The sequence below is a fragment of the Castor canadensis genome, chromosome 10 (genome assembly GCF_047511655.1).
Source record: "Castor canadensis chromosome 10, mCasCan1.hap1v2, whole genome shotgun sequence".
NCBI lineage: Eukaryota > Metazoa > Chordata > Mammalia > Rodentia > Castoridae > Castor > Castor canadensis.
Window position 1 is genome coordinate 139,884,226 of NC_133395.1, and position 23,268 is coordinate 139,907,493.

Genomic DNA, 23,268 nt, shown 5'->3' on the forward strand with positions numbered 1-23,268 from the left:
TTAATTGCTGGGAAGCTTCAAAAAGTAGGAATACAGACCCTTGTAAGACCCCAGGGTTCTTAATTGGTGAAGTAGGAAAAGTGTTCCTTTCAGACCACTGTCCAAAGCATCGTGCTTTTTAGAAAAAAATAAAAATAATAAGCAATGACTTCTCATGTAGCTTGTAACCTTCAGGGTCTTAGTGGGCCAGGTTGGGCTCCACCACCTGGCAAGATGTCTCAGCCCCTCCACCTTGGGCCTGGAGTTTGTTTGCTGTGGGGCCACCCCTGCCTCAGGGAAGGGGTGCAGCGTCTCAATGTCAGTGACAGCCCTGAAGGGAGGCAGCCAGCCAGTGACATTCCTGGGAAGAGGAAGGGCTGTGGTTTCCCTTCTGTCCCATTGTGAGGAGAAAGTGCCCTTGGCACTTAAACTTGTGAGGCAGCTTGTGCTAGTGCCAATGTGACCAAGATGAAATGACAGCAGCCAAAGTCATATTGCTGAGAAACCCTCCTGTTGTCATAGGGAATGACAGTCCACAGGCTGAGTGTTAGAAGGGGTCTTTATTCAGCCTTACAGGGGAATAACAGACAAATAAAAATTGTATGAATCGAAGGTATGCAAGGTGATGTTTTGACATCTGTGCACATTTTGAACAAGTCAAAGTAATTCACCTACTTAACACTTCCCCACAGTTACATTTTTCCTTGTGGTGATGACACTTGAAATCTACCCTCTTAGCAAATTTCATTTATGCAATACAGTATTATTAACTGTAATTAAAATGCATTAGATCTCCAAAAGCTACTCATGCTATATAATTCAAACTCAGTCCCCTTTGACCAACATCTCCCGTTGTCAACCCACATTCTACTCCGTGTTTCTGCAAGTTTGACTGTTAGATTACACATATAAGTGAAATCACATGTATTTCTTTCTGTGCCTGGCTTAGTTCACTTAAGCCAATGTCCTCCAGGCTCATCTGTGTTGTCACAAATGGCAGGATTTCCTTTTTAAGGCTGTTGCACGTAAGCTTCCTGTGTGTGTGTGTGAGACATGACATTTTCTTCATCTGTTCACTTGATAACAGACACTTAGGTTGTTCCCGTATCTTGGATAGTCTAATTGTAATTGTAATTGTAATTCTGCAATAAACCTGGGAGTACAGATGCCTCAAAGTACTGATTTCCTTCCCTTTGCATGTATCTATCCAGAAGTGGATTGGTGGGTTGTATGGCAGCTCTATTTTTAATTTATTGAAGAACTTCATACTGTTTTCCACAATGGCTGTACCAATTTATATTCCCAGAACAGTGTACCAGGGCTTGGGAAGGAATTAGCAGGCTGGGAGCTGTGAAAGCTTAAGCTGGAGCAGCTGAGGGGAGGGGGACATAAGTGGCGCTGAGTGTTTGTCAAACTTGTCTGCACATTGAAATTCCCCAGGGAGCTTCCAAAAATCCTGATGCCTCTGACCGGCCTCCGGTGACAGAGGCTAACACGCGCTGGGTCAGCCCGCACTTTGGAAGTATTAAAAGATCCCCAAGGGGTTCTGATGTGCAGAGAAGTTTGGGAACCACTATTGTAGCCCCTCGATACTCAAAGTATGGGCCATGCACCAGCAGCTTTGGCTTCCCCGAGGAGATTGTCAGAACTACGAAATGTTAGGCTCAGCCCAGACTTGCTGAAGCAGAATATGCACTTGACTTAGATCCCAGGGGAACTGTTGCTAATCAGAGTAGGTGGTTAATTAGAGAGGTAACACTGCCATACCTGCTCAGACCAGCCAAATCCCCCACCCAAGCACAACCACACAGCACCCTGTTTTCTCTTTCCTAGCACCAAGCGCGTTTGTGATTTTACACACGGGATAGATTTGTGGTCCATGTGAGTTATTTGAGAAGAGAGCACCAGGTCCCCAAAATATCTAGAAAGACACTGAGAGGGTATGCCCGTCACCTTTCTGCTTTATTTCCAAGTTTTGGATAATTTTTTAAAACAATGCTAAAAAACGTTTGTAATCTTGCAGGATCCTCACAGCAACCCTCTTGAGACGTAAAGGTCAGGGGTGACCCATTTTTCAGAGAAGGAAATTGAGTCACACAGAAAGAAGAATCGAACTGGAGAAGAAGCCCCCATTTTCAAACTGTACAACCCGTGCTCATCACAAACTCCACATTGTATTTCTTTTTTTCCTGTATTTATTTATTTATTTATATTTTTGTGGTACCTCGGTTCGAACTCCAGGCCTCACCCTTGCTAGGCAAGTACCACTTTAGTCTTGCCCCCAGCCCTGGTTTTCTCTAGTTATGTTTCAAATAAGGTCTTGACTTTTTTGCTCAGGACTGGCCTCAGACTGCAATCCTCCTACTAACAGCCTCCCATGTTGCTGGAATGACAGGCATTCACCACTGTGACTGGCTTTTTGATCACGAAGGGGATCCTATTAACTCTTTGCTCAGGCTGACCTTGAACCATGTCCCTCCTGATGTCCACCTCCCAAGGAGGTGGAATTACAAGCATGAGTCACCAGTGCTCAGTATTTTCCCCTTTACATTCTACATCCTACATTGTTCTTGGTGACACTTTCCCCCATCAAGACATACCCTGGGCTTCACCTGAAGACAAACGCTCAAAGGAGAGAAACTTTTGAAGTCCCTGATAAAACTCAGTTCTGCAATATCAGATGAACCACATCCTACTAACCTAAGCCAAAGCAAACCGCCAAAACATTTTTCCCTCCCCTCAGGAGGAAGGACAGGAGTAGACGCAACATTCCAAAAACACTTTTCAGGGCAGCGTTCCTCTGAAGCGCTTCTGTTCTGTTACTGCAAGAGGCTGGGAGCCCCAGTGCCTTCTGTCAACAGACCTGGACACCGCATCACGAAACCTACTGTTGATAAACCAGAGGGTCTTGTTTGGAATGCTGTTTCTGGCTGGGTTTCCCTTCCTCAATAAATAAGATCATCTTTTTCTCTGTATAGAAGATAGCTGGGTCCAGCCGGCTCCTGGATGGATGGCAGGCAATGAACAAATAACTATTGTGTTAAATAGCCAGGAACTGTCTGCAAGTGTGGTCTGATGGCTCAAATCTATTTCTCCCTTACAAAGCCATTAATTTTTCTCTCTCATGGATTTCTGTCACCATGGAAACTCTCCCAGTAGCAAGATGAAGGCTAGACCAACTGCTTCCTGCACCTTGTCCAAGGAGGCCAGGTCTTTTGCATCACTATGTCTATGGCTACAGTGGGCTCTTTCGGTTAGGAGAGGCTTTGCTCAAAAAGTTAATCAATCAAAAGCTAGGTGTGGTGGCTCACACCTTTAATCCCAGCTATTTAAGAGGCATAAGTAGGTGTCTTTGATCTAATCAGAGAGGCAACACTTAAACCAAAGTTAGAGATGAAGAGAGACTATTAGGTGTACAGTTAGAAAAAAATATAGTTCCTCAGAAATCCCCTAGAATGCTAAACTAAGGGGAAAGTGTTTTGAGGACATTTAATTCAAGGCTTCTCAAACTTTGCAGAAAATGTAATGACAGCAAACACTCTGCGCATCCTAAGTCCTTTCTATTATCTTCTCGGCACCCTGTGAGCCAGGCTGGATTGCTATTGACGGGAGGAAACTGAGATTCAACAATCACTGGCCCAACTAGAGCAAAAGAAATAAACAAAATTAGGACTGAAATCCAGACCAGCCAGACCCCAAAACCAGGGTCTCACAATTTGAAATACCTGCCTGCCCTCATCCTCCCTTGATGCTTCAGGCACAGTCTGACACTTTGAAGCTTTGCACATCCGGTGCCCACCATTTTTATTTGATCCTGTGCTCCTCTCTCGTGCCAACAACCAAGAACCATGCCAACATCTCACAAACTGAGAGTCCTACAGAATACAGTGTGGGCATCCCTGACTCAGGCCTGTTTTCTCATTTTACAAAGGAGAAACTTCAGCTGGGCAAAGCAATGACTCGCCTCCACTTGTACAGCTAATAAATGCAGAGTTGGCACCATGAGGCTGGTCCCCCCACATCACAGGCTGATGCTCTGCAATACTGCACTGACTTACATCACTATTTCCTAGCCAGACCCTGAGACGGGTGGCATAACCACAGCCCAGCTTTCCAGGCCAAGTGTCACGACTGATCTCCACGTACGATGACCACTCGTGCTCTTATGGGAAGAACAATTATGTGTGGGTATGAGGGTGCCATGCCACTTATGACATGCTTCCACATCTCATTTCCAGGCCTCTGGGTAGGTCTGCAATGCTCCAACAATGAAGCCTTATTCATAAGGGTACCTCCCAATGTAAACTTGAAATCGTTCAAATACTAAGTGTGGAAAGATTGTTCTGTTTCAACCAGTAAAATTCAAGGCGTTGAGAAGAGGGGGTGGGCGTTAGTCACATTCCGTGCCAATGGCCTTAGGGAGAAAAGTTCTGGCTGTGAATCCAAGCTCCCCAGCTTGGGCCATGTGTCAGTGGTGAGTCATCTTAATACTGACACTGAACTTGGGTTTGCTAGCACTGACCAGGTACAAATGCACACGTGCTTCCCTCCACACACGTGCGACACGGCTCTTACTCCCTGAAGATGTGTGTATTAAAAAGAGCCAAGCGAGAGGTCTACAGCTGAGTATTATCATGGGAACATATTCTCATGATATTTAGAGTGCAGAAGAAAGGGACTGTGAAGGATAACTGTTTCTTCCCGTCTCTCTCCTTAAATGTTAGCACTGGCAATGAGGATGGATTCACAGATTTCATAGCTTGTCTTCCCCCTCTTCAAAGCAAACAGGAAGAAACTAGTAATGTCCCAAAGAGCATGCTCAGATTACCACACCATCTTTCCTACCTCTGGCCCTTCCTTCTGCTAGGCATCCTCTCCTTCCCCTTTCCTGCCTATTCACCTTGCATGGCCCAAGTCCAAAGTCACCAGAAGAAGCATCCGTGGACCTCCCATATGGGTTTATTCTTTTTTTCTTGTTTTTTTTTTTTGTTTTTTTTTTGAGACAGAGTCTCACTATGTTGACCAGGATGACCTCAAATTCACGGTCATCCTGTATTGGCCTGTCAAGTGCTAGGATTACAGGTGTACACCACCACCTTCCTCTGTGATTCTGATGTCTGTATGCAAAACCATTTCTGTTTCCCATGCCTAATGTGGCCTGGCACTTTACATATATTGTCTTGACACCAATTTGGCAGGTAAGGAAAGTGAGGCTCAGCTTGTCCAAGGCCATGCAACCAATAAGCTGTGAGCAGCCAACAAACTAGACTTGCAATCCATGTGTCTCAGGCTCCAAAGCCCATGCCTTGCTGTTACAGGACAGGTGGCTTCCATTACCCCAGCCTTCTGCCGCCAAGGTCAGGTGATAAGTGCATGTATTTCCTTCTTCAGCTCCTTCATCCTTTAGGGCACACCTGAGTCCCTATGGTAGTCCCTGTGCCTGGTAGTCCCTGTGCCTGGTACAGAGTAGATGTAAACTAAATGGTAAACGATTCAATGTGGGTGTTGAATGAAGAGTGTAGCCATGCACGTCAGTAGCTGATTGAGTCCTCCACACCCAGCAGGAACCTGGGCCAGTCTCTCAGTCTGCAGATCCACACCCTCATTCCCACCAGCCTCCTGGGAATTTTGTTGGAGGGCCAATTCTGAAGTGAGGGACCAGGGTAGGATGCAAGGGTCTGTATTTCTGGTGAGCTCCCAGGCATTGGTGCTGGTGTGAAGACCCCATGTGACAGCCAACAGCAATGATAATCAAATTCACTTTTGTTCTCTTTGACTCATAAGGAATAATAATAATAAAAATACCATCTTGTGGATCATTCTATCGTTCTCCTTCCAAAGGAGATTCCAAATGCTCATGAGGTTTTCCATACTTTAGCAAAACTATTTAAGTTATGCTACTCTGACCATAAACATTTGGCTGCATGCAGATTCGTTGGTGCTTGTAGCTTTGATTCAGTCTCATCCTAACAATAAATCAGAAATAAACAAGGGAGAGGAGACACTGGCTGGAAGGTTCCATGCACCCTTGAAGGCTCAAGGGTGGCAAGGGAGAGGGAAAAAGAGTTGGCCACCCACAAGAGTCTTTCCAGCAGGCTTGGCATTTTGTGACACAATGAGCCCCAGTTGTATTTTTATAGCAAGGGGCCCCACTCTTCAACACTTGTTGCCCTATGGCCCCTTTCCCAGCCATTCTTCTCTGTTCCTGGTAAACAGTTAGTGTGGTTTATTGATCTTGAGCCCTCTGAACCCCACGCAGTCCCTCTGCTGGTATGCCAAGTTTTGTAGAGGTCACACCTCCCCAGTCCAAGGCGTTCAGAAGGAAAACACACTCTTTTCTGTCTCCTTTTCCAGATGTCCCTGGGCCAGCAGCAGTCAGCAAGAGGTGTGGCTTGTCTGAGATGCAAAGGGATGTGTACGGGCTTCGAGCCACATTCGTGGAGGTAATGGGTTGGGTCTTGGGGCCTCTGTCTTCCTTCCTTTCTTGGTTGTCCTTTCCAAGAAGCCAGGTCGTTCTTTCTGCTGGACCTCTTGGGCTGCACACATTGTGGGGAGGGCAGCTGCAGAGGGATGGCTTTCCTGCCTGGATCATGTCAGAAACAAGAAAGAAGTCCTCAGGGAACAAAGTTCTGAAGTAGGAGCTTAGCACCCCATAAACCATTTCAGGGTGGAGACTCCAAGCCAAGCCAAGCCCAGCAGCACTGCTCTGGGAAGACCAGCCAGGGATTCCTTTGGAATAAGACTCTCTCCTTGGGGTTTAAGTGTTCTATCCCACTGCACCATCATCCCTGTGGGTGGGTTTAATCGAGAATTAGCCTGTGGGACAGAAGTGAAAGTCATTCTGTCCACAGCACTAAAACCCAGGACCTGATTGATATTCTTATCTGACCAGGAGGACTATAGGAACAGCTGGAGTCACAGGGTTTGTCTCTCTTTTTTCCATCAAGGGCTCTGATAACAAGTGCAAGGCTGCCATTTTGCACAACACTCCAGCAGCAGTGGTGTCAGTGTCTAGGTGCATGACACCCCTGGAGTTGTACAAGGCCTACAGCCCCAGGAAAGGGAGGCCAAGCTCTGTAGAGCTAGGTAGCAAAATCCAGAGCTTTTGTTCACTCTGCTATAAAGTCCTCTTGGGCACTCAGTGGGGGAGCCGTTTTCTCATGCTGACTTCTGTTGGGAAATAGCAATTACAAAACTAAGTGCTTACTAATAGGCTGAGTGTAATCTTTATCTTGAAAAAGCCTAAGCAGTAGATATTGCTATCTCTGTTTTACAGATTAGGACACTTGGTGGGGGAGGGGGTAATGGGCAGACAGCTACTAAATGGCAGGATTTGCACTCAGGACTACTATCTTGTGTTCTTAACCATCCTGCTACACAGTGGGCTGTGAGCTTTGGAAGCAGGACACCATTCCTTGCTCAATGCCCTACAGTCCCGCACCACAGAGGAACCCATGTGGTCTTCAAAAGGACCTCCAAGGTCATGCAATCCAGGTTTCCACCCCCTGCAAAAATTCTTCCCACAACTAAAACACTCCCAGGAGAGCTCCCTGTATTTCTGTTCCAGCCCTTTGAGCTCTTTGTGACCTTGAGGAAAGTCAACTTACCTTCCATTTCAACCCCACTAGTCCCAAATCTACTTCCTGTCAGAGTCCCAGACAGTGTTGATTCCTCTTTAACTCTTCAAAGACAGGAGGACTCTGTAAAGTTCTTGGGTCAGAGAGAAAATGTTGCCTAAGTCTCACACACACACACACCCCTCCCCGAGTCAGCCAAGCATTCTGGACTCATTCCTCATGGCTAGATTCAGAACTCTCTGCATGGTCTTAATCACTACATTGCTTTGTCATTCTACAAGTGATTTGAACACCAAGTGAATCTGACTTTGAGAAAGACAGACTGCAGATTGTTGGTCCTGCACATTAGGTGGTGTCTTCTGGGGTAACAACCCTAGTAGGAACTTAAATTCAACCCATGTTGAAGCAATGATCTCACAGAACCTTAAAGAGGAAACCATCAAACGTTCAGTTCAGTTTCCATAGTCAATTGCTTGGAAGATCTTTAAATAACCAAAGTTCCAGCCAACCTGGTGTAAAAAGGAAAGCCTCTTGACTGGTCATCACGGACAGAATGCAATTCGAGGCTGTTGGCAAAGAGTGGAAATGGCCATTTAAGGACCACTGAGGCTCTTTGAGAATGCATCTATGTCACCTACAATCTGGGTGCCTGGAAGGAGTCAACAGGACATAAAAGACTTGCAATCAGAGCTCTCCACACTGGGATGTCCTCACTTCCTCCCGCTTCCCTTCCTTTCACTCTCCACATGGAAGCCACTAGCCCTATCCCCGACCTGTCCTCCAGGTCTGGCTCCTAAAAGGGAGAGGCAAAAGAATGGTATGGACAGGAACAAAACCCCCTAAGTGTGCACAACAGGCAACCCCTTCTCATGAGACCAAAAAGAAAAGATTTCTTATTCTTCCCCTGCAGCATGCTTAAGGTCCTTTCTCTTTTGTAGTGCTGGAATCTTCTATTTCAATACTTCTCACATTGCTGAACACTGAATGTAAACTTGAACTACAAGTGTCTCAAATAACACTGTACATCGGGGTATTAAAGACAAGGAAGAACCTCTCACTGAAGAACAATAGCTAACCTTAAACCACTCTTCCCCAAACTCAGGACCATTGAGCATGGAGACCTTGTCTATAAGCCACCTATTAGCATCCTGGGAAGCTGGACAGGGCCAGCAGAAGTATCCCTGCTCACACATGGGGCCGCATGGCCCAACCCTATCCTGCTTCAAGGATTCTCTCTCCCTCTGATTCTCTCTCCCTCTGCTACTCCAGCTGTAAACTCCTGGAAGGCTGCAACAGGGCCTCCATCTGGTCACATTAGATGAGCACTTCTACCTAGCACTCTGGGCATTGTGAGCCTTTGGTGGGGGGGCTGTGCTATGGTTGTGGACTGCTGGCAGTGTCCCAGGCTTCTAGCCACATGACGCCAGCACCCTCCCTTCTCCCTGTGACAATGAGAAATGTTTCCAGACATTGCTACATGCTGGGGACAAAAGTGGCCTTGCTTAAGGAGCCACTGATATAAGCCAGCAAAGCCCATGTCCACCAGCCATGCAATCTGTAGTCGTGATGTGTGATCACTTGTATTACCTAAGCGTACAGAGGGACAGGCCTCCTTCAGGCTGGTCTGCTGGGAGACCATCAGGGCTCTGCAGCAAAGCCTTTCTTGCTTAGGCCTTTCCATCCTACGGTTGATCTTGACATTCCTCACTTTACTTAAGGAGCCCTTGAATCACATCCGAGACACAGCACAGCACACCCTTGGTGACAGGCAGAAAAGGGAGGGGAGCATTCTTCCTCTCCCACTGAGGAACTCTGGATTTCTAAGCCTTCACAGCATGACACAAAGCAGCCGAACACTTTTGTTTCATTGTTAAAGAGCAGGATCAGGCTTTCAAGTGAACTTGAACTTTCCTGAGATCCATTTCCAGGCTCCTGACAAAGCCTTTCCAGGCAATATCAATCTCTAGCTCGAGGGCTTTTCTCAGCTTGCTGCCTTTCCTCTGGGTCCAGTCCACAAGTTGCTTGAGGAACATTTCCACTGGATTCTCACTTTGCTGTGCACGCTAAAGAGTTTAAAAGAAGTTGTGAGGCCCTTGAACCTTGAGAGATAGTTTTAATAACTCCTAGAGCAGGTAGTTAGCAAACATTTTGTGTAAAGGGACAGGTAGTAACTATTTTAGGCTTTGTCGACCAGATGGTCTTTGTTGTGACTACTCGAATGTGCCATTCTAACTGCAGAGCAACCACAGACAATGCGTGAATGAATGAGCATGGCTGGGTTCCAATAAAACTTTATCTATGAAAAGAGGCCGGGTTCAGGCCTCCGCCCCCACACGATCCAGACTTAGAACATGGGTAATGAGTGAATCAGCCTTTGCCACAGTGACCGCCAGAAGGAAAACATACTATTTTTTTTTCTTTCTTTCTTTCTTTCTTTCTTTGGTAGTCAAAAAATGTTGACTACAAGCTCCTCAGTGTTCTGCTCCCACATTCCCTACAGGTAGACAGACTGGTGGGAAGACAGGCATTTCCCAAAAAGATCCCCAACCCTGAGGCCTTTTCTTCTCAGGTCACCCTTTGTCTGTGGCTAGCTTTTCCAAATTGCCAAAGTTAGACTTTGTACTTGCTTTCAAAAGGGTAAGATGCTGCAGGGGAGACCGCCTCTCTTTTGCCAAGGTTGATCTCACTCGTCACCCCTCTTCACACATCTCAGGAAAATATGCAAGTCATGCAAATGCAGCCAGGAGGACCACTGCCTCAGCTCCGACCTAGAAGATGACCGGAAAATTGGCCGCTTGTTGATGGGCTCCAGGTACTGCACCCTCACAGCCCGGGTGAAAGGCGGGGACGGCATCCGGATTTACAAGAGGAACCGCATGATCATGACTAACCCCATTGCTACTGGCAAAGACCCCACCTTTGATACCGTCACCTACGAGTGGGCTCCCCCGGGCGTCACCCAGAAACTGGTAAGAGGGCTTCTTCTGCTCAAGCGATTGTTTTTCTAGCCACGTAGATATTGGGTGTGTCGTGGATTCTTGCATCTCAAAGATGAGGGAGCAGGACGGCAATGGAACAAAAATGGTGGTAATGGCCATGGTTTCAGCTCTGCTCCTAAGTCACGATGCTGACGCAAAGGCTGTCCAGGCCTCAGTCTTTCTCATCCGTGAACTGGGTAGAGGTGTTCGTACGAACCCAAAGGCCCCTCTCAGCTCTAGCACAGGGGCATGCGTTGTCCCCTTGGGGATCCTCACTTCTGAACAGAGGATAGCTCATCACTCAGAATTCTCCCAGTGATCCTCTCAATTTGCAAGGTGTTCCTTTCCCCACAAAATGGCCTGAGGCATGGCCTCTCCACACCTGGAGGAAAGCAGACAAAAAGTCCTCCCTTCTCCTCAAAAACTCAAACCTCTAGATCTTCGAAAGGAGAAACAAACTGGTTTTTCACAACCATGGGGTAGTGGTACCCAGAGAAGTCTTGGGCAAATGGTGAGAGACCATGAGGAGGGAAGAAGGGACATAGGCCTAGAGAGATAACAAGGGACTCACCAGGTTACAGTGGCTACCCATTGGCTACCCTTGGGACCTGTAAGATGTCCCCATGCCAGGTCTCACTCCAGGCCACTGAGTCAGAGGCTCAACCATGCAGAAAGGGTGACTCCACCTGCAGCCATCTTTAAGAAGCAGTTCCTCGGATCAGGGCTCCGCACACTTCACACTTACACACGCATGAGCGCCATCCTCAGCTCCTTAGAGTGCACCCAGGAGAACCCAGGCCTCCCGAGGTTCTGCCTCCACACACGCTCCCAAGTGAAGCTGCTGCTTCACTATGTCCCCAGAGCATAGCTGGACTGGCAAGGGACCAGACAATGTCTGCAAGTAATGAGATTTAAAAACCCAGATTCAGCATCCTTAGAGTTGCATACCTGGTCTTTCCTGGAAGGGAAGGGAAGTGTCTGGGGTCCTGTGGGTCCTGACCCTGCAGGCTCCCTCCTCGGCTCCCATTCCGCCCCTCACCCAATACCTCATAACACACCGACTTTCTCCTTCCAGTTCTGGAACATGCCAAGTTCTTGCCGTCTTCTCAGGCTTGGCACCTGCTGTGCCCTGTACTAGAAGTATTCATTCCCTGTTCCTCACATGGCTGGCAGGTGTCAAACAGACCTTCCCTGACCTTCCAACTTATAATAGACACCACCATTCTCCTAGCACATTTATCTTTCTTTCTATTTCTTTGGAAGCTTTTATTGCAAGCCGTAATTACCTTATGCATCTCTGAGCTTAGTTCTCATCTCTTCTCACAGTGGAGTAAACGGAAGTCCATGAGGGGAGACACCATGTCATGCCCTGACATCCTAACACCTAGTTGGCTTTCTGTCACTGTCACAAAGTACCTGAGCTTATCAAGTTATACAGAGAAAAGGGTTATTTGGGCTCACAGTTTTGGAGGTTTAGGTCCGAAGCCTTTTTGCTTTGGGCCTATGGTGAAGTAACACATCATGGTAGGGACCCATGATAGAGCAAAGCCACTCACCTCAGCCAGAAAGCAGAGAGAGAAAAAGGAAAGAAACGGAGGTCTCACAACCCCTTCAAGGACATCCCCAGTGACCACTCACCAGAGAGAACAGGGAGACCAGGACCTCACTACCCTGTGTAAAGACACACCCCCAATTACCTAACAACCTCCCACTAGGCCCCACCTCTCCAAGTGTCCACAAACTCCCAACAACGCCTTTAACACATGGCCCCTGGAGGGACACTCAAGATCCAACCACACACCAGGACACTCGGTAGGCATGATAACCATTGGTGCTATGCCATCCACCAGGCCAGAGGTGCTGTGGGTAGGGTCTGGGACCCAGATGTGCCACAAAGCCCTTGTGACTGGGGTACCAGGAGAAAAGTGCAGAAATTAAGAAAAAAGGTTGGGGGAAAATTGTAGCAATGTGAGGTCCAGATGAGGGATGAGATGAGAACTTCTGTTATTGCCCAGAATTAGATTCGTCAGACTCGCATGGAATCTTATGTGGCATGAGCTGCCTTCTCATCACACGCAGTGACACCAGGAATCATTGTGCAGAAGTGGAAAAGCCAAACACACTTGCTCCCAAGGTGGGGAACCCTCCTAGATAAAGCTAAGACAGGAAATGGTTGCGTTGATTCAATTGTACATTGTGACAAGCACAAAGCAGTTTTCAAAGAACACATTTCAAAGAAAGCATTTGTGGGCACTGCCACCCTGAAAATAGAAGCTACCTTACATATCAGGAGCAAAGAATGGCTCACTTTGCAGGTTTACAGGGCTCAGGGGGGGCCACAGAGTGTGGCATCAGAGCAGTGGCAGAACAAGGCCATGCCAGTTGACCAGAGCAGGGCCAGCCTCCAGCACCTGGTCCAGGAATGCCATCAGGTGGCCTGCATGCTGTCCAGGGAAAGGAAAGCCAGCAGTTCATAAAAGGTCTGCAGGCTTCAGGAATCCACTGATAAAAAGCCCCAAATTCTTCAGCCCCATCTAATCAGGAGAAGGCATTGCGGTGCCGTGATTAATACTGCTCATAAAACCACATGCTTCAAAGAGTCCCTCTGTCTGCCCTGCAGCTGGCTTCCCTGCCCAGACACACTTCTGAGATTGACCACCGCCCCCATCCTCCTCGCTCACCCAACTTTGTTTTAATTACCGAGTGGTCGGGACTGCTTGTATTTTGGAAACGAGACAGAATCTTGCTGTCTGTCATCCTTCCCAGCCAGAATGAAGGCCAGGGAAATTCTTAGGCCTTTCAAGCTGGTGAGGAGCAAGACTAATGCGCCTTTCATGGCAACTGACTGTGTGCCAACCACTATGTCCACACTCAGCCTCACCTCATTTCCCAGCCCTGATACGAATGTGCCGTATTATGCTCTCTCTACAGAGAGGGAAACTGAGGCTCAGAGAGGGAATGGAACCAGCCAAATGCCCCACAGCTGATTTAAGAGCCAGAGCCAGGCCTTGAACTCCAGCCTCCCTGCCTCCAGCGCCTGGCTCCTCCTGACCAGGCCTCCTGGACTGGCAAGGGGAAGCAAGCTGGAGCAAGTACCCTGGGTTAGCACTTTTAGGGCAGGCTTCCAAGAACAGGGAGAAGCTTGTCTTTGAGAGACAGCCTGGGTGGGAAGAGAGACAAGAAGAAGTGAAGGTAAAGGGATCTGGCATCTGCCAAGCATTTGCATGTTTGTGTTGCTGAGTGCGTTCTGGCCCTGCTTTACAGGGGCAAGAAAGAAGCTGTGAGGACCCCAGGCAGGGCTGAAGCTCACTCACACCCCACCCTCTCCTCCCACACCCGCCTTCCAGCCTCTGCTCATCCATCAGCGTGACCTATCTGTCTCACTGAGCCCTGTCAGGCCCCAGCATCCTACTCAGCACAGCCCTCCAGGCATCCACTGTCTACTTCCTGGCCTTGGCTGACAGCATGAAGCCAAGCCACAGTCCAGGTGGTTCTACTGCCCCGGCCAGGGTACAGAGCCCCTCGCTGGCCACTTTTCTCTCTGCATGGTTACTTCTCCCTTGATACAGGTGGATTCTGGAAATTTCTCCAGCCTAAATTGCCCAGCCAGACTGCAAAGCACCACAGAACTCACAAAGATGTTTAGGAAAAGCTTAAGTCCTAAACCAGTACTTCCTGCTGCTCTGAGAATAAGCCCATTGTTAAAGTGACCTTACTTCCTGGAGAGATACCTGGAAGATTCTCTTACCAGCACCAGGCAGCCATGATGACCCAGCCCTCTGTCCCTATCATCACCTCCCTGGTCCACACTAGTCAAAGTGAGCACCTGGAGGGCTGGGCTTTAGGGTACCTGAGGCCCTCGTCATGGGTTGATTAGTAATGTCTGCCCTGAGTGTGTGAAGGGAGCTATGGGCTCCCAACCAGTCTAGCCCTTGAGCTGCAAACACTGGGTCCCAGGACAGGCCCTTTCTCCAGGGCCTGCCCAGGAATTCATCTATAGCCACAGACACCCACAGGCGGGGCTGTGAAAGGACTGTGCACACAGGGATCAATGTATGTCTGACTGGTTGGGCACTGCCCCAGGATTCCCTAACACGGTGTTTATTTACAAAGCTAAACTGGCAGGGGGAAGGAGAGAGATGCAATCCTTAACTGCTAGAGAAACAAACACATCCAGGAAATGTGGGTTCTTATGGGAGACCCTGCTGATGTAGCAGAGAAATGCTTGAGATCCAAGTTGCTGGCTTGAAAACTGGTTTTTATCTAGTTTTTATCACACTAGCTGTGTGACCTTGGGCAGGATACCTAACCTCTCTGTGCCTCCATTTTCCAAGGGTTACATCAGTACCTTCCTCCTAGGCTGTTGTGAGAATTAAATGGGTTCACATGCATGAAACCCTTGGTAGAGAATCTGGAACTGAGCAGACACCACCTACACATTGGCTGTTCCCATCATGACTTAAGTCACTGAATCTGGACAGTCCCGTAGCTTCACAGGAAGAGATTTCTCCCCCATGAGCCTACAGCTGGGGCTGCTTCAACTGTGGAGTTAGTGCGGTGCTGGCCAGATATAAAGCCCATTCTGCCAAAGGGAGCAAAACTCTTGTGGCCACCTTTCCAAAATCCTTCCTTGGATAGCAGGAGCAGGGCGAGTCCTGGCAGCACCTAGGAAAAGGACATGTGGGTATCTGCCACCCACGGCTGCACCCTAACCCACCTCTCAGAGCCCTGTGCCCTGCCAAGGCATTGGTTGCTGGGCTGCCACTTCCAACAGTCCTCTGATGGTCCCAGCTGCTCTTCCACCACTGCCCCCAGGGCAGCCTGAGCCCCAGATGTCTGCTTCGACCCACCCATGCAAAAGAACCTGTTAAAGTGCTTGTTTCTAGGCCCCTCAGTGCCCCTTCCCCGATCACAGTCAAAGGGTGGTCCAGAAAGCTTCCCCACGGGTCTCCACATCATTCTTCTGCACCCTAAAGCTGGACACTTGATCCTGGGGACACAGCTGTGTGGTGCAGCTGTGCTAGAATGCACCTGCGGTTTTGTACTATCTACGGGGAAGGCCACGAGACACTCAGCCCCCAAAGCAGGGCCAGGAAGAAGCCCTTCCCAGATATTGTGCCAGGTGCCTGGCATCCTGGAGCTTCACTTTTCATGATAGGTGAGGACCTTGGCCTCCTTGCCCATCAGAATCCACCATGTCTGTTAGCCCCTTTCCTGGCTGTTAATTTGAGTTGGTGATGTCACTCTTCTCTCTCTTTGTTGGGGTGAGGATCAAGTGAGGCTACTACAGAGTTCTCATGATGGTCAGTACACTGCTGATCGTGCGGTCTACCATGACATTTGCATAGGAGGAAACTAAGGCTCGAAGGGTTAGGTTCTCTCTAAGTTTAACACAAGAAAGCAGGGCTACACCTGAACCCAGAGTTGCTGACCCCCAGGGCTCTGCCCACCACCCCAGCTTCCTCCTGTCCAGCACAGCCATTTGGAAAGCAGTGGGGATGTGTGGATGCCCTGGCTGTGCATGAGCACTCGATGGCAGCAGGGACTCAGTCAGGGTCCCAGAGATCTAGAGCACAGTCACCAAGGGGGCATCCACAACCACACCCCGACCTGACTCCCACGGCACTCCAGGGCACCTACCTGCTCTTTCTAAAAGTGCTTTCATCCAGAATTCATTCATTAGGAAGCCTAGCAGATACCAGGCTTGGTATACACACCTGCTCCACTTTCAGCTTTCCAATACTACAGAAAATCCCTGAGAATATTCACTTGTAAAGAGAAAGTTTTATTTTGGCTCACAGTTATGGAGGTTCCAACCCATGACAAGATAAAACCATTGTGTTAGGTGAAGAGGCAGCACAGAGGAGTGGAGCAAAATTACTCATCTCATCCTGGCTGGGAAGCCAGAGAGGGCAAGGAGGCCAGGGCCTCACTGTCCCCTTCAAAGACACACCTACAATTACCTAAAGACCTCCCACTAGGCCCCACCTCTTAAAGACTCCACTACTTCCCAATAGCACCACTCTGGGACCAAGCTTTCAACACATAGACCTTTGGAGGACAGTCAACATCCCTTCTCCCCAAAACCAGACAACTGGGACTGTCCATCATGAATTTCAGTATGAATGTCCAGGTCCATTCCCAAAATTCCAAATGAGACATGGGGCAAGTGGGTTCACAGAGGATCAACATGGTAGAGCCAGGTAGATCACCTGGCTCCCAGTGTGACGCTCAGAGATGAATAACAGAGGTGAGTAACGTCACCTAGAATAAACAATTCACCTGTTTCTCATACTGTCGCTTCAACTTTATCTCTCCCCAACCTTCCCAACCCTGGAACCCAGCAAGGGGAAGATTTCTGCTCATGAAAACAAAAAAGTCAAACTGGACCGAGGTCTATGACCGCATTAATATTCAGACAATCACATATTGATGTGGCCATGCTACTGACTTGAGGCCTTGCCAATTCTCCTCTTAGAACGTGCCTTTGCACACTTTAAAATTAATCAACCATGAAATAAATACCTTATGCCTATCGTGCTCTAATTACATTTTTCTAAGAAAAGCCATTTTAAACTAGACTGGCTTTATTTTTTAATTAGAAGTATTTTCCATGAAGTAAAAATGTCCCATTTTGAAGGGAAAGAAACCCACATTCCAAATCTAAACTGATCACCCACTGACCATCGCACCTGTCTTGTCACCCACATGCACAGTCAGATGTCATTGATTTGTTACCAAATCCTCAACCACTGTCGGTTTTATGTTCCTCACTTGTACTGAGAAACCTGTGCACAGAGAGGGTGTGAGGTGACTGTAGTCACCAGCCGGCCTGCCTGACACTAAGGATTTAATTAGGGTCAGGCCAAGCCTAGGACCTTCACTCTTGAGTGGATGGTCCCATTTGAGGGTGACCTCAAATATACCAGGAATGGCAGAGAAGGGAGTGGCCAAAGTGTACGGTATTGCTTGTAAGAACAGGGAAGACAGAGAGCTTTCCCCTCACAGAAGGGAACTTCATGAGCACAGGTCGAAAGGAAACACATCAACTGTGGAACCAGTGACAAGACTGTCCCAGGTGGGCCCAGGCTGTATGCGGTCAGCCATCTTGAATTACTGTTTCCATCATCTGTTAAGAGTTTTATCAGTTGACTTATATCCAGCAAATGATACCAGAGAAGAGGTTTAAAAGCCAAGCTTCCTCTGGCAAACTTGTCATAATTATTGCAAGTCAGAGAACAAAGAAAAGTAATGCCTAGTCACATTCTGATGGAAATATAAACTAGTAATTATAAAATCCTCTCTCTTCCAAACGCCATCAAAAATGACAGCTACATCAGTGTTTGGGGACGAAGCAATGAGATAATATTATTCTGAGAGAGCAGAGACGAGGCTAGCTAATGAGTGGATAGAGCAGAAACTGACAGATGCAAACAGGTGTTTGCTTCTCACATGTCAAAGTTGTTTGACTTTCATCCCTGCGCCACGCACACACAAACATGACCATGGGCTGTGGCAGCCATCAGAGAAATGAAACCCACTAATACGGGATCATTTTAAATGATGCGTGTGCACACACACACTTTCTTCACACCCAGAAAATAGCATTTTAACAAATACATGTAGGAAAAAGCCTGGAAAGATGCTTACAAAGATTTTATCAAGCCATTACCATGGACCAATGAGGTAGAATTTTTTAACCGCTTTTGAAATCAAAGTGCAGCACCCGTACAAAACAGGACAGGCATCCTGTGTGGCTTGGCGAACTCTGACATAGATGCATAGCCTTGGCTTCATTGCCAAGGGCAAGAAACAGAAAGTTCTCACATAGGAGTTGGAGGGTCGGTGCACATCTTCCCTTTCTGTCCTTCTCTCGCCTGTTTTCTTATTTGTGAGAATAGGCAGGCATTGCTTTTCTGATTTATAAAAGAAAAACTACATCAAGTCAAACAAAGGCTGTGTTTGTTTCAGTTGATGAAGACATAGAAAGGTATGAATTTTGCATTTTACATGGATTCTGTTGTCACTTTTGACAGTGGAGCCCTGTCCACCAGACACTGTCTCCTCCCCTCTCCCCGCAGGGCCTGCAGTACATGGAGTTGATCCCCAAGGAGAAGCAGCCAGTGACAGGCACCGAGGGCGCCTTCTACCGCCGGCACCAGCTCATGCGTCAGCTCCCCATCTACGACCAGGACCCCTCTCGCTGCCGTGGACTTTTGGAGACCGAGCTGAAGGCCATGGAAGAATTTGTCAAGCAGTACAAGAGCGAGGCCCTCGGGGTGGGCGAAGTGGCTCTCCCGGGCCAGGGCGGCCTGCCCAAGGAGGAGGGGAAACCACAGGAAAAGCTGGAGGGTGCAGAGACCACTGCCCCGACCACCAATGGCAGCCTGGGAGAGCCATCCAAGGAAGTGGAGTATGTGAGTGTTCCCGTGTCCCCAGTCTGGCTGAGACCAGCCAGGTCAGGCTGCATGGTCAGGGCCATGTTCCCTCATTCACACCTTCATGCTTTCAGCAGGTACTTGGTGCTCATTTACTCTGTAGCAGGGACCGTCACCTAAAAAATAGCACAAGGTCACACCCTCCCAGGCTCACAGCCCAGTGCAGGCCACAGATAAGGCAGCCATCCAGCTTTGAGAAAGGGTATCCAGCCTTACTTGGGAGAAGTAGAGGCTGCAAGGGAGAGAGGAGGCAAAGCTGGCTGGTGAGATGTCCCTGGGAACCATCCAAGCCTTCAGGCTTAGAGGGGAGGTGTGCGCCCCTACAGAAGTGAGCATGAGTGAGAAAAAGCCACAGGTTCAAAAGAGCATGGTGGCACTGAGGATAAAAGCAGTCCCGTGGGAGAGACAATGTAGAGTGCCGGGGGCACTGGGATTCGAGCATGGGAAGTGACAGGGACCCGTTTCCCAGAGAGTCACACCTTGCCATCATTCGTCAATCAAGTATAGATCAGTAGTGTCTACCCAGCCCCAGGAAGTCAAGCAAGAGAGGACACTTGTCCCCACACTGGGGAAAGCAAGCAACTTAGAGCCCTATTCTAAGGGTCCTGCATAGGCGGGCTTTCCATCAGAGGTGTCACACAACCCAGCCATGCTTCTGGAAGTTTCCCTAGGAGTATTATGGAAGTACTGTTTCAGTGGGAGAGTGAGGCACAGGGTGAGAGAAAACATGAAGGAGAAGCCAGTGTTTGGGAGTTAAAAGCCTGGTAGATCGGTTTGTCTTGAACTGCCTTGAACGGAGGCAAAGGAGCTGATGGTCACTACCTTTCCAGTTCCCAGGGCCCTTTCTACCTTTTATTCTCCCCACCCATCAGCCAAGTGGCCTTGTTTGCCCCTACTTGGCATTTAGAAGTAAAAGTCCCAACACATTAGCCAGGCATGGTGGTACACACCTATAATCCCTGCTAAGTGGTAGGAAGAGGTATGAGGATTGTAGCTCGGGACCATCCCAGGTAAAAGCTTAACTCTACCTGAAAAACAAACCAAAGAAAAAAGGGCTAGGGGTGTGGCTCAAATGGTAGAGCCCTTGCTTAAGTGCAAGGCCCTGAGTTCAAACCCCACTACCACCAAAAAAAAAAAAGTTTCCCAACATCATGCTTAGAACAGCAGGGTGAGCCAGACAACCCCAGCAAATGCAGCCCAAAAGACACTGCCACACTGTCTCCCCTGGGTGTTTTCCAACTGTGTCCCCACACAGGTGGCCCACTCTGGAATTGCCACTCGAGGAACTATATCCTCACACTATTTCAGTGCAGAATTCTAAGAAAAGAGAACTAAACTGTTTTCTCGATCACCAATTTGGTGATGATCTTTAAATATCCATTTCTTAGGAAGAATGCATGTGCTAGGGCTGGGTACACCTGAAATCCCAGCTACTCAGGGGGCAGAGATCAGGAGGATAATGGTTCAAGGCTGGCCTAGGCAAAATGTTAGTGAGATCCCATCTCAACAGCAAGCCAAGCATGGTGGTATGTCTATAATTCCAACTACTCTGGAGGCATAGGTAGGAGGAGGCTGGCCCCAGACCAAAAAAAAAAAAACAAAAAACAAAACACAGGCCCTATCCAAAAAATAAGTAAAACAAAAAAAGGACTATTGGTGTGGCTCAAGTACAAGACCCTGCAAGAGGCCTGAGTTCAAACCCCACTACTGCCAAAAAAAAAAAACAAACAAACAACCAGATCTAGTTACCACATTTCATCAACTGGTCTCCCTCACCACACCCCAGTCCTGCCCTCTATCTCCCCTCAAATAATATCTATGCTTAAAGCATAAATACTGGAGAATTCCAACTTGGAAAGAAACCTCCTGAAGTCATTGTGACTTTTCCAAATTGCCATTCCGGAGAGAGATGCTGACCTGAGAACATCTCCTATCCCTGAGTGATGCCCATATATTCGTTCAGCATGGAACTGGGCCAAAGGTGGCCTGCGACCCCCAGCCTTGCCTACAAATAACTTTAGGGCATACTTGTGATACTTCAGAAACTGAAATGACAACACTGGACACTAAGTGGGGATTCCACCATCAGAAAAATAAGCAGGGAATGGAGGAAGGTGCTGGGCTGGCTGGCTACCTGTGGAGGCCAGACTTGTTCCTGCCCTAACAATTTTATCTCAGTCACTAATGGCAAATTAGTGGACTCATGCCTGCTGCCCCTTACAGCAACTGAGGTCTCACTGGTCTCTGTGTCTGCAGAAGGTGTATTGACAGAGACAGTAGGAGCTCCACAAACATGTGACCCATGAATGAGCCATGACATGGGTGCATTGGGTCCTGAGGGATAAGGACAGTTTGGGTGGCCTTGTGCCTAGGAGGAGAGTGACATTCCAATTGCACACTAATTAAGCTCTTGTTCTGCACCAAATGTCACAGTCAGCTTTCAGGGTCTTTTCTAAATTCTCCCAGTTGCCTGGAAGGGTGAATTCTATCAACTCTACTTGTCAGGTGAAGAATGTGAGACAGGAGAGGTTTTTCCAAGACCCCCTACCCGATGCTGAGCTATGGCCCCTGCTTCTTAGTTGTTCCAAAGAGAAAGAAGGCTGGAGCTCTTATTTAACTCCTGTCTGTCTCCTTTGCCTATCACAGGCAGGTGAATGCTGACAAAGGCAGCTAGATGGCCCAGCTGGCCACAGACGCGTGTCCCCATCTGCCCTGCTGTTACATGTGGCCCTGATGCTCTCCGATGCGCTGCCTTGCCTCATGAGCAGTCACCTGATGTGATGTGGCACAGGCCAGCCTAAGAGCTTGCACTGTTCTCGGTTCTCATAGAAAGGCCCTGAGGACTGTCCACAGACCCCGGGGCAGGCAGGGAGCCCGGGTTCTGCTTCTGGGGAGGGGCGTGGGACTTCATGAAAGGTGGTCAGAGCATTCAACCTGAGGGCATGAAAGCAACTGGGGGGCTCCACCCATCTGGTTCCCCCAAACCAAACATAGTTTATAGGCGAGAAATGAGGGTAAATGGAAGACCCATGATGCGTACAGGAACCACAATGGCAACATCTGACTAGTTATTGTCACCACAATTGTGGTTATGGTTGCTGCTGGCCACCATGCATAATAGTGGACATCACTCTGATCCAAGGATGGCTCAACACGGGAGTGCCTTATACAAAACTCACAGCCATCCAACCACGTGACAATGCCGGGCCTCCCAGGCTGCCGGGTCTCACAAGAACATCTGCCAGGCTCCAACTCCATGTTCCCTCTCCAAAGCTTATTCATAAGAGAGCTAGCCGATATCCTGGTGTCATGCCCCAAGAGAGTCATGTGGCCATGTGAGTTTTTAAGTCATTACAGTGAATGAACTACATTGGTGTCTCTGCAGCAGGGCTTCTCAGAGCCTTTAGTGGACTGATGCAGTGGTACTTAACTAAAATCACCTGGAAGGCTTAGTAAAATCCAGGGGGCTGGGCCCACCCTGAGTTCCTGTCTTAGGTAGATGTGGGCGGGGCCTGGGAATCTGCATCTCTAACAAGTCCCCGGGTGATGCGGAGTGGGCCACACTTAGAGGACCCCTGCTGAGAGTGTTAAAATGACCTTGCATACAAGTACAGCAAAGACACCACCACCAGGACCCGAGAGATAGTGACATGGGCGTTTTCTGAACTACTTATAAAGTAGTTTTTTCCTTCTTGCTTTATTGATTGCTGGACTGCCACACCCTCAGTCTGCATAGGGGGATGCTAGACACATGAGGCCAGAATCAAATGCACTACATTCTGCCCCTTCCCACCACTCCTGCCCTCAAAGACACCAAATCCTGGCCACCCGCAGCCCCAGCTCCTGCTACACTTCATACTGCACACAGCTGTGAGCCCCCATAGCTCTGTCCACTGCCCTGATGGCCTCTACAGTGACTTCCTTTCCTGAGAGGAGCTCAGATGACAGCAAGGGCAGAGTCAGGCTGCCAAGCCCTCCCCACTCCTGGCCCTCCCCGACTGTCCCTGTGGAAATTTCTACCAGGCCAGAGGAGACATGCTTGTGCCAAAGCCTGTCCTAAACTGCCTGTGGGGAGCCCAGAAAATGGGAGGGGAGGTCAACCAAGCTGCAGGACGTGAGCCATCTGATCTCAGCCTGTCCAAATGGCTGTAGCTGTCCAGTTATGTGCATCTGAATTTACTTAGCAGATCTGCACCATGCCCAGCTTTCAAAGCCATGTCAAACGGGCCCCACGAAAATTAGCTGTGGCACTTCTGTCTGCTTGAGCAAGGAACCCAAGGCTTGTGGCTGCCCACA

At 48.6% G+C, this 23,268-nt stretch overlaps 1 protein-coding gene across 2 annotated transcripts in view; it reads left to right on the forward strand.

Annotated features, from left to right (window-relative positions):
- Lmcd1 (LIM and cysteine rich domains 1) overlaps positions 1–23,268 on the forward strand; it is a 55,946-nt gene that overhangs the window by 23,277 nt on the left and 9,401 nt on the right. Inside the window, exons 2-4 of one of the 2 annotated variants that reach the window (XM_020176882.2) lie at positions 6,334–6,422; positions 10,270–10,525; positions 18,616–18,951. In XM_020176882.2, coding sequence (XP_020032471.1) covers positions 6,334–6,422; positions 10,270–10,525; positions 18,616–18,951 — 681 coding nt within the window. The remainder of the gene's footprint in view (positions 1–6,333; positions 6,423–10,269; positions 10,526–18,615; positions 18,952–23,268) is intronic. The other variant, XM_020176883.2, reaches the window with a different exon arrangement.